The 11,302-nt window shown below is 33.0% G+C and overlaps 2 protein-coding genes across 4 annotated transcripts; both read right to left on the bottom strand.

Moving 5' to 3' along the window:
- Positions 1 to 1,057: 1,057 nt before the first annotated feature.
- On the bottom strand, positions 1,058 to 6,300 carry LOC141667346 (uncharacterized). 3 transcript variants are annotated; one of them, XM_074473785.1, is made up of 14 exons: positions 6,216 to 6,300; positions 6,067 to 6,130; positions 5,786 to 5,939; positions 5,427 to 5,665; positions 5,086 to 5,123; positions 4,912 to 4,991; positions 3,936 to 4,003; positions 2,910 to 3,249; positions 2,445 to 2,557; positions 2,303 to 2,368; positions 2,083 to 2,173; positions 1,725 to 1,792; positions 1,579 to 1,616; positions 1,058 to 1,430 (listed from the first exon to the last, which is right to left on the bottom strand). In XM_074473785.1, exons 1-14 carry the CDS (start codon positions 6,242 to 6,244, stop codon positions 1,259 to 1,261), a joined length of 1,560 nt encoding a protein of 519 aa, XP_074329886.1. In that variant the 5' UTR covers positions 6,245 to 6,300; the 3' UTR covers positions 1,058 to 1,258. The 3 variants fall into 3 exon arrangements, with proteins under 3 accessions (XP_074329886.1, XP_074329887.1, XP_074329888.1); XM_074473786.1 differs by having other exon boundaries at positions 5,786 to 5,857; positions 6,216 to 6,291; XM_074473787.1 differs by having other exon boundaries at positions 5,786 to 5,865; positions 6,216 to 6,278.
- Positions 6,301 to 8,430: 2,130 nt separating this feature from the next.
- On the bottom strand, positions 8,431 to 10,952 carry LOC141667104 (auxin-responsive protein IAA21-like). The gene is made up of 5 exons (XM_074473463.1): positions 10,347 to 10,952; positions 9,453 to 9,682; positions 9,163 to 9,304; positions 8,873 to 8,934; positions 8,431 to 8,677 (listed from the first exon to the last, which is right to left on the bottom strand). The coding sequence occupies exons 1-5, from the start codon at positions 10,775 to 10,777 to the stop codon at positions 8,637 to 8,639; spliced, it is 906 nt and encodes a 301-aa protein (XP_074329564.1). The 5' UTR covers positions 10,778 to 10,952; the 3' UTR covers positions 8,431 to 8,636.
- Positions 10,953 to 11,302: the final 350 nt, after the last annotated feature.

Here is an 11,302-nt window from a genome sequence, read left to right as displayed (position 1 = left end):
TATTATTTTTTTAAAAAGAAACTAGAGACAATATTATTTATTAAAACAAAACTGGACATTATTCGTTAATTTGTATAATAAGGTCGAATAAATACAAAATAATATATACTGTCATCCAAGCTAAAATAAATTTATATAGTTAATCCAAGATAAAAAAAAATTAAAAAACAAAAAATAATTAGACAAACTTATTATATATATAGGTCTTTACCCCGGGGAAAATGGAGAAACACGGAGAACTATTGTTTTTATTATAGAATCTCATCACAAATTTTAAAATTTTATTTCAAAATATAAAATCAATGCTAATCTAGAATAATAAATATAATAGAAAATTTAACAATTAAAATTTGATAAAATTACTTGATTTTAAATTTAATTCTACAGTGGAATAATTTTTAATAATTGTGATTGTGATTCTACTATATAACCAATTTAAACTTTTTCAATAATTAAAATAATTTTTTAAAATAAAAAATTGTATAACTGATTTTTAACTTGATAATTAAAATTTATAACTATATATGATGAAAAATAAAATAAAATATATATTTTATATTTTTTAAATAATGGTTCTCCGCGATTCTCTATATATGAGCATGTGCTACCCATATATATATACTTTAATTGGGGTAAAAAAAATTATATAATACATACGAACATAAATAAATTAAATTGAAATTTGAATAAATTACTTGAATTTTGTCAATATAATATATTTAGGTTAAAACAAAATAATGTGTACAACTAAAGGCTAAAACAAGGCTAAAATCCAATTAAAGATGACTCCCATTATTGATTATGTTAAAATATTAAAACAAAATAATTAATAAAATATAAATAATATAAATAATAAAATAGTAAGATTAAAAAGAAATTACAGTTATTTAAAACAAGCAGGAGTCATAGGCCAGTAATACAAGTATTAATTTTAGTTTTCACCAACTTTTGGTGGATTGTTGTCACCAATCATTCCCTTGATTTTCATTAACCAATCACAACGGCCCCTAATATTTTAAAGTTAGAATTTATTTTGAGCAGTTGAGCATCTTTCCTCGATCAAAAGTGTTGAGCTTTAGAATTACGAGCACATGAAACAAAACTTGTTTCTAATTTATTTTTCCCAGCGGCTACAGGCTACACCAAGACATAGTTCTCTACTAACTGTACTACACAAAATATAGACTGCACAAAGTTCCTACCCAGGTTTCAGAAGTCAATCAAGTCGAACAATACAAAGGACCTTAATAATCTACTCTCATTTTTTTGGGAAAGGTATGGAAGCACGACATTGGTAGTAACCATTTTCATCATACACAAACCTTCGAGAAAGATGAGCTTCACGGATAAGATATTCTCCCCATTCTTCAGATCCAAATTGCTCGACAATACCTCGTGCATCAAATGTATCGGCCCTTGTCATTTTCTTCCTGGAAGTTTAATAAGAACAGTTGGTCCCACAAAGAAAAAAAATAAAATAAACACAACTGTCAAAGGAGTAAAGACTGTTCAAGGATTAGATCACCAGAAAAGCTGCAAGGAAATGACTAAAACTTGTATAAATAAACAAGTGAAAACCTTTTCCTGTGACTTGCATTCATCAGAGTGGCATGCAACTGCAGTTTATGGAATTAACATCAGGACCATGCAGACATTCTTCTGTAAGGAAATAAGCCTCACAAAACAAAGTTCTAGAACAAAAGTCTTTAACATCAAGATCATACCTTCAACTTATGGTGTGCATCTTTCTCTAGAACTAGACCTGCTTCAGTAAATGCATCGATAATGACCTCTTAAAACAACAGCTAAGGAATAGCACATATACAAACAAAAACCTAGATACATAATCAGCCTAAATTTTTCTTTTTCATTATATTTTGTCTATCCCTGTGTGTGTGGTCTAAGAGATCTAACTGGGGCCTTATCGAGCAGTTGAATTGTAAGAATGCAAGTACACCAAACATTTGAAGTTATTAAACTTCAAATGTGATGCAGAAGCTAATCAAATTTAGTCCAAGTGTTTATAAAACATGAAATCAATCATCAGCAATAGTAAAACATTTACACGTCAAACAAGGATACGACATGCACACAAAAGTCGGTCTTCGCCACCAATTACTTCTACAGGAGCATAGAGAACACGAGCTTTTGCAAAAGAGCCTCTCATGCATTCCTGCATGGGAAATCTGTCTTAATATGCCACTATATGCAACAAACATAACAACCAATTCATATATGCATATCACAAAATTGAAATATAAATGCAAAACACGCCAACCACAAAACAGAAAAAGATTGTTACCAATCCCTTTAATCGCACAGAAACTGGCTGATTATCCAAGGCATGCATTATTTTTGAGGACAGACCCTGGTTACAAACATGAAATATATTAGATAGAATTACGACATGTCTCCAGTACATCTTCAAGGGGATAAAATCTTGCCTGCAAAACGTCTGCAGCTGCATCGACTAGATCCTTGTTATACAACTTCAGCATGAGGACCGTTAGATGAAATGTTTTTGGCTTAATAAAAATTGATTTGTCAATCCCCAGTGCTGTTAATAAAGTGCATCAGTGGCTAGCAGTGGAAATAATAATTGGGGAAGCAAAGAAAGAAAAGGAACAGAGCCAAACAGAACATGTCATTTCGGTTTAATTCAATTTAGAAGTCAGAATCAAGGATCAATTTCAGTACTACTACACCATATCAGCTTGCTGATTTGGAGTCACCAACAATCACATATATCAAGACATAAAAACAAAGTTGAAGGAGTGCGTGACTTGCACTGAACTAGGAATAAGTCTTGCTTCGGATTCAAGAGCAAGAAAGTGATTTGTCTTTTTTCTTTTAAGTTCACTGTATAGATTACAAGACACATTTAGTCACATAAATAGACATGTCTATACCAGATAAGGCAGTTGTCTTCCCATCCAGGTTTGAAGGTTTCGATGCCTTAAGAGGGTAGCTTACCAGGGGTATGTTTTTTATACCCACTTTTGGATTTCTACTGCCTTCTTCAGCTTTAAGGCCAATTGCAACAATCGGTGCTCTATCTGATTTTATCTCCCTGCTTTCCTCATCTGAAGTATCTTCACTGTTATCATCATCCAGAAATGTGATTTCGTTCTCATTGCTAATCCCTAATATCGAGTTCTGAAAACTAAAAAGCTTTTCAACCAGTTGAGGGTGTATAGCTAAGGGTAGCGATACAAAGTGAGTGTAGTTAAGCGCCGGGCTTTTAATGGCCTGTTGAATAGACAAGCATGTAAGAAAGTAAGAAAGAAAAAAGTAGTGTTGCTTCTAGGAGAGAAATTAATAGCTTAACTACTATATTACTTCAAATAAACTTATATGTGCAATGACTATATTTGGCCAACTAACATATAATCAAGGTAAAATGAAGGATTATTTATTACTATAAAGAAACAGGCAAGTGGTAATGACAAAAATAATGTTAAGCGCTGACTGTAAAGCCAGATGAGTAGAATCTAAACACCAACAATGCAAAATAATTTCAAATGCTCTGGTATGCAATACCAATGCTCACTGGGGACGCGCCTCCTACAGGAGGTAAAATAAAAGGTTATTATAAAAATGACTTTAAAATAATGTTTGAAGCCTGGAAAAGCCAAACGAGTGGATTAAAAGCGCAAGAAATTCCAAATAATTTCAAATGCCAGGTAGGGAAGTGGCACCAAAACCCACTTGGTGATGAGCCACTTCTACCAGTATTTGCTACACAGAAAGCACTATTTGTCAAAGACAACTCTGTTTTGACTTGAGATCATAACCCTACGAGAAACTAAGATCATATGTTAGGTTTTTAGAAAGTCAGGTTTGGAAGGAAGAACAGGTATAAGATAAACTTATTCCAGAATGATAATCTGCACAAAAAAAGTGGTACAGTTTCATAATTAAGTAGCGCCAGTTACCTCTTTGATCAGGATTTGCAATTTTTCTGAAGCTGTTGTTACACACTCTGCAGAAATGCCTTCAATGACTGTTAACAAATTGTGGTGCAAATATTAGTCAAAAGATGACTTCCCTGAGAGAGAGAGAGAGGGAGAGCGTAGATATATAGTATGAGTGTGTGCTTGTGTGTGTGTGTGTTAACGTCATACTAAGAGAACTGGAAGGGCTTATCGTGAATAGAATAAGGGTAAATACAGAAACTAGTTGATGGTATAAACTTAACTTTTTTGAAAGATCGTGATAGCTACACAAGAAAGGATATATTTAAATTATTAAAGAAAAAAATATACATATCCAGAGAATATAGTAGAATTGTAGAACTAAGGAAGGATGAAGGAATAAGAAATGGCCAATTCGACTGTTCAATTGAGTATACGTTTCCATGCAAAACTGATCCTATACATGACTTCACTCATGATACTACCTTAGATCAAAATGTTCAGAGGCATCTAGGATTTTATCATGCACACACCATTCGATACATCAAGATCTAAAATTTTATTAATAGCCCCAAGTTCTTTTCTACTTTGGGTCGCCCGTCATTCACTCTGCAATTCGATATCTATACTCGTTAGAACATCTGGTAGTAGATAAATAAATAAAAGGTCCTATTACGGTATTACCTCATCTCTGATTTAAAACAAGAGAACAATTGAATGGAAGGCGTTCTTGAAACTGACATGGAAGTAAAATAAATATGCAATATGATTGCCTAATTGCTTACTATTTTTAAAGGAAGCTAAAAGATCCTTAAAGATCAATATGTACTTCTTTATCTTCATGATAACTTTAATTAATCTATTTATTTCCTATTTTAGGCAACGAGAAGATAAACTCTGAGTTCCAAGATCCAATTCATCAACAACACGCAGATATTTAAAGTAACTGCAAATTAAGTCGTAAAAAGCCACAGAAAACAAGTAGTCAACCACTTACTGATATATTCATCCTTCTTTCCTGATGGAAAAATTATTTTAACTCCTATCTCCTCTTCAATTTTTCTTCGGGCTAAACTCCTGCATATGAAATTGAAAAGAAACATACATAAAAATAAAGATCACAAAAAGAGATGTACTTTTTTACAGATTGTATTAAAAGGACTATGCATACTCTTTTTCTTTCATAAATCTAATCAATGGAGATGCCGCCTGCAAAATGAGACAAAATTACAATGAACATGAAATTAGTCCCGGAGATGCTGAAAGTAAAAGTTTGAACAATAAAAGACATTATCTTCACCTACAAGTGCTTCTGATTTTTTCAGAAGCACAAGCTAATTAAAACAGAGACAAAAACAAAAAAAAACGTAATGAATAAACAAAAAGGAACTTGCTATACCTATATTTATATACAACTTCTACGATCCCTATATAAGCTATAAGTCTATAACACATTAAATATGATAATCTTTTTATTAAATCAAATAATAATACATTTTTGTAAAATTATACCTCTATTCTAATAGTATGCTTCTCTTCCGAAGGCAGCGATCCCTCTGCAAGTAATTCGCTTCCATCCTCCATCAAGATGGAAGATCTAGCACTTCCAGTAGCAACTACTTCATTCACTCCTCCAGCTTCAACACGCGCTTGTTCATTCTCCGAAACAGAGTCAGACATGATGTCTCGCACTTCTCCAACTTGATTATCAACTTTTAAATTCCCAAAAACTTGATCATTCATCACACGTTCTACAAAATCCACATTCAATAATTTTATAACGTATAACCTACCTAAAACTACCTAAATGTACTTGCATCGCAAATCACAAAGAGTATTCCACAGAACAATCCAATAAAGAACAAACTTACCCTCACTCGATTCGGCCTTAGCGGAGACCGGTCTCCACACAGGAGAAGTAACGAATTTATGTTTTTTCCGGTCTGCAACACTTTTCATATCATTCAAAGAAATACAAGCTTTACAATTACTATAATTCAAACCGTGAAATAAACAGCACGTTCTCTGTCATTAGTTTTAAATAAGAAATAAATAATCAGTAAAAATTAGTAATCCTATTAGCATAATTTAAAGTAATTGATAAATAAAAGGATTGAAAAATAGAATGTAATTGAGAAATTAGTGATGAAACCTGGAGAAATGGCCTGGAACTGTGAAGCAGAAATGAGTTGGTGAATTTAAAAGCTAAGTCGAATCTGCAGAATGAAAGATAAGAATCACAAAAAAGTAATGAATTTCAATTCGAGTTAACTAGGGTTTGGAAGATAAAAATAATACTACTTGATGAGAGCTCTGCAGCTTAATATCATGTCTTTTCTTCCTCTCCCTCTCCACACCTCTTTTTGCTAAATTCCGTATTTGCCCAAAACGAATGTTCGGTCTTTTTAAGCCACTAAATACGCATTTGGGGATGCGGATTTAGTTTTTAAAATTTTAATAAAGACTACGCATATCGTATTCACTTTTTGTTTTTTTATGTGTATTCAAAAAAATCAAAAAAAATTTAAAAGGCTGAATACACATCCCTGAAATGCATATTTCGTGGGTATTTTGGACGGTTCGCGCCAGGCATTTTGAGTAGTTGAATCTGGAAAGTGGTGTATTTTGGGCATTCATTCTCTAAAAGAAGGGTATTTTTGAAAAATATCAAAGTCTAAAAATAAATTTATAAAAATATTATTATTTTCAAAAAATATTATAAAAATATATTTTTATTTGTAAAAATATTTTTTTTTAATTTCCTTTTTGCAAGAATAAGGTTTTTAGCAATTTGATTCAACCACGTGCAAATTTAATTAATTGTATGTCTGCTTAATTTTGGTTCATTTTGATTGATTATATATTTTTGCAAAAAAATAAAATAATCAGAAAATAGTAAAATCGTAAAAAAAATAGTATTTTTGGTAATTTCTAAAAAAATATATTTCTAAATTTAGTTAAAAAATAATTTATTATTATTCTTTTTCAGGAAATTTATCTTGAATAGTGTTGAATAGTGAGTACGATACTTTTTAGAGAGAGAAACTTGATTTTATTAAAACTAATTTTAAATTTTATTAATTAAAAATGAACCCTCGAAATATTTAGTTTGACAAAGGATATTGTTATCATGTTTAATTTACAGAAAAGGATTTTTAAATAATATTCCCATAATTTGGAAATGTAAATTCCAAATTGAAATACGAGTCATACCGACTTGTACTATGAACAGGAACTCATTCCAGAACACACTTTTACGTTTTACCCAAATAGAAATAGAAATCAAGTTTTAGCCGATGTCAATATAATTTCAAAGTTTTATGCATATAAAAGTCCTTGGATGCCGTAATAAGATTTTCATTGGGTCATTGTGTGTGTTTTAAACACGTTGATTAGGTTATTTATTAGATAATCCACAATTCTTACACATTCCAGGTTGATTTAGAATGGAGCAAAGGGCATGGCGCAAAGGAGGGAAGCTGAAGAAAGGAAACAAAAACTTGTGCTCGAGATGTCGAAACCATTTGCACGGAGCAGAGATGACCCTGAACTTGACGGAATAATGAAGGATAAATTAAGATGGGGTGATCCAATGGCTAATCTAATCAAGAAAAAACATGACAATGAGCTTGTTTTGCCAGATATGGGAGATGATGAGAGAATGAAAGCATCAGGGTTTATCGTTCCTCAGGAGATCCCTCATCACAGCTGGCTTAGAAGAGGATTACAGGCCGCACCTAATCGCTATGGCATTAAACCTGGAAGACACTGGGATGGTGTGGATCGCGCGCACAGGATGCCAAAAGAGAAGCTTATTTATAGTCCGTATCTGATATGTGAAACTCTGCATCTATTTTGTGTTTATTCTCTACTCCTTAATCTAGGTTCTTTACAATAAAAGTTCGACAGAAAGTCAGGAAGAAGATACAAAATTGATCACGGATTGTTTAATTCGTTTAGCCAATTTTCTTAGTACATGTCTGAATTGAATTATCAGATGGATTTGATTTGAACTAAAATTCCAGTACAAGCACATATAATTTAAATTTAAATATAAGATCGAACTTGTTCAACCAAATTCACAAGCATGATAAGGTGTCTTAGATTAACAAGCCTCCCACAGCATTGCATATATGTAAAAATTTTGCAGCAGGATGGAAAAGTTACTGAGCCAAAGTCAGCACACGAAACATTTTTTTTAAAATTTGGTTAAGGGTTCGTAGTTGAATCGTACTATATGAGGTATCTGGTTAGCAGTTTACCAAAATAATGAATGGCACCCTTAATTTACAGGGTTACTTGCTGCTGCCAAATTCCTTAAAAATTACAAACACGAGAACAACAGGCATACTACCTACTTCCGAGTTGGTCCTGGAATATGAGATGCATATAGACCTCAACTGCACACTAAGAGTAAGTTGCAAGAGTGCAAGACATAAGCACTTCAAACAATCAACAATCTCTTAGAAAACATAAGAGAATCGTCATAATAGTAATTAGCTAGGAGAGAACAAGATATTCAATCAGCAAAGTTCCATTACATATTTCCTTGATTACACATTAAAAATAAATTTGCATACATCAAATTCCGTGTTTCATGGCCACAATGAAGACAGCCATTCGTGAACACTACTACAACTTGAATACCAATAAACATACTCCTATAATGAAAGACATACAATATTCTTGACACTTCTCTTTTTTGCTTCAACAGGTATCACACTACTGTCTGTTGTTTTTGCACTTATCTGTGACCCTTGGAGCTGCAAGAAAGGGAGCAGAACTATAGGTTATTCAAGGCATAACATATGGACAGTCTATTTCAGTATTTATTTGGTAAATTGCAATGCCAAGGTAGCACATGAGAGGACAATTTACTGCTGAAAATAGCTCGAAGTTGACACGAATGATGAAACACAGATTTTATAGTATGGTTAGTTCTCAGTGCAGTAGCATACCTAGGCCAATCGCCTCTGAGCCTTTCATGATTCTCAATCTCTTGCATGAATCTGTGAACATACTACACAGAGCAAACATTGACAAAAGAAGTAAGCATCCCTAGATTGAATTATATGTTATGATAATTGGTTACAGTTTTGATATTTGACTGACTTCAGATCATGCATATATTTAACTTTGGAGAGGATGATCTATTGAGTTGGTGCACACAAGCATTTCAAAAAAAATAAAACAAGACAGACATTAATCAACCGAATGAAAGAGTTGTAAACATAAAGATAAAGCTTACTCCCAAGGAACATCGCCAACAAGCATCCAATCGCCATCCTTGTCTTCGTATGACAACACATATTCAGAGCCATGGACAAGATCCTTTAAGCAACTTGCACTAAGACCTTCTCGCTCAGGAAGTCCATTAGAGGTGCATTGTCCTGTACAGTCACCCATGATACAAGTGGATCAGCCATTAATAACTCTGCGGGCACGAGGGTCCATTTAATAATAAATGGTAAATCCAATTATACTAAATGAATATTTATTGAGTACACCGCCTGGAGAAATAATAGCGGAAACACATACCAATGGTGAAGCAGCTAAACATCTTCTCAAGAGCTGATGAAAGTTCAGTATAATTGCTGTAGGTTTTAAGGTCCACCTTTCTTAGATATGGAGCACCATCCATGCTAACCTTGACATAGAGGCACCCAGAACTTGAACTAGCTTCAACCACATCAGTCTTCTTTGTCGAATTGGTAGCGAGGGTGTTCTTCCGAAAAGATCGAATAGGTGGCCATCCAATCACCTGTGCCCTATTATATAAACACGGTGTCAAATTTGATGAATATATAATTTTTGCCTTAGTAAAAGGGTGCAAAGATCAAGAAGTTACTAACCAGATAGAGCATTACATTATAGTCCAAGTTCAATTAAAACAAATCCATCTGTAAATATTTATCAGATAAACGAAAAAAACTTTTCTAATAGTAACCTAAGCCACTAGACACTTCAACTTACCAGGACAAGAAAAACGAGCAAGAAACACTGTTAAACTGGACACATATAGCAGAATGCTGTACCTTTCAAACGGAGTATAAACTCGATCTTACATTCTATAGTTTAAAGATTACAACCTTTGAACTAAAGCCCTTTGTTTGACTTGAATTGAATTAGTAAGAATCAAAGAGGGAATTCAGTCAAATAGCTAAAACCCTATATCCATTATCCAATCAAGAAAAGCCATCTCCATATAAATTATGCCTTCATTACTTTACAACACTTGTGCTTTCATCAAAATAAGCTAAACAACAAATGAGCATGTGTACAAGAAAAAAAACCTAACCTTGAGACCAACAAAGTAAAACACAATAAAGGGTCTTATATCAAAGAAAACCAACAATGAAACAAGAATAAAAACACAACTTTCAACAACAAAAAAGATTCAGACAAAAGACAAAGAGGACAAAAGAAACATACTTAGGAGCTGGAACAGAAGAAACCTTCTTTTGTTCAACAACCTTCAAAGCAGGACTAAAATTAGCACCAGTAAAACCTAATTTGTGGGCACCATGTATCTCATCAACACCACCTCTCTTCAAATCAACCTCAGATCCAACTTTCACAGAAAGGCCCCAATTGTTAGACCCATCAATAGCATCAGAAAAGCCCCTTTTAGCCCCAGAAGAAGCAAAGTTCTTGAAAGGGCTAGAACAAAGCCCACCAACACTTTTATTATCTTTCTCTTCCCCAAAAAGAGACAAACCAAGCCCAGGTAAGCCCAGTCTCAACTCAGTCTCTTTAAGATTGTTCTTCTCATTATCAGTTGAAACATCAGATGAAGAAAGCTTATCAGAAGCTGCATCCATTTCTGATAAGCCTATGTAATCATGTTCTTGTAGTGTAGACATCAAAGTGGTGGTGCTACAAAATCAACAACACACGCTTAAGAAACTCAGCTCACTGAATAATTACTGCAACTTGCAAGTAGTTCTATGAGAGAGAGAGAGAGAGAGGAATAAAAATGAGCAAGTTTTAATTGAGAAAAAAAGAAGTGGTTTTAGCATCTTATGTGTAGTGTTTTGTTTCTAGTGCCAATTTCAGTTCCTTGCTTTATGAAAAAATTGTCGCATTTATGTAAATTTATACCCCACAAAATATTTAAAATGCTACTTTTAAAATCATTTTAAAAGTTTAATTTCATTTCAAGAATATGGTTCTGCTACATTTTACAATGCTACATTTATGTAAATTTATACCCCACAAAATATATGAGCTGGTAACTTGGTAGTATGTGTAGATAGAAAATTAAAGTGAAAAGGTAAAAATTTAAGATTAATATTATTTTACATGTTCTTGACTTGGATATTAGAGACATGAGTGTGTCAAATTTGGTTTTCTGTTTATACATTTTGGGGTAAATTTGGTTTACAGTG

The sequence above is a fragment of the Apium graveolens genome, chromosome 6 (assembly GCF_009905375.1).
Source record: "Apium graveolens cultivar Ventura chromosome 6, ASM990537v1, whole genome shotgun sequence".
Lineage (NCBI taxonomy): Eukaryota > Viridiplantae > Streptophyta > Magnoliopsida > Apiales > Apiaceae > Apium > Apium graveolens.
The sequence above is the reverse complement of the archived record's forward strand: the minus strand, read 5'-3'. Positions and strand labels throughout refer to the sequence as shown.

Bases quoted from the DNA above. Each gene is read 5' to 3' on its own strand.
- LOC141667346 (XM_074473785.1), bottom strand. From the start codon at position 6,244: ATGATATTAAGCTGCAGAGCTCTCATCAA. The intron at 6,131-6,215 runs GTAGTATTATTT...TTCATTCTGCAG, and splicing joins AGCTGCAGAGCTCTCATCAA to ATTCGACTTAGCTTTTAAAT. The intron at 1,793-2,082 runs GTATCCTTGTTT...TGTTGTTTTAAG, and splicing joins CCGACTTTTGTGTGCATGTC to AGGTCATTATCGATGCATTT.
- LOC141667104 (XM_074473463.1), bottom strand. From the start codon at position 10,777: ATGTCTACACTACAAGAACATGATTACATAGGCTTATCAGAAATGGAT. The intron at 9,683-10,346 runs GTATGTTTCTTT...TTTATATAATAG, and splicing joins TCTTCTGTTCCAGCTCCTAA to GGCACAGGTGATTGGATGGC. The intron at 8,678-8,872 runs GTATGCTACTGC...CCTTTCTTGCAG, and splicing joins CTCAGAGGCGATTGGCCTAG to CTCCAAGGGTCACAGATAAG.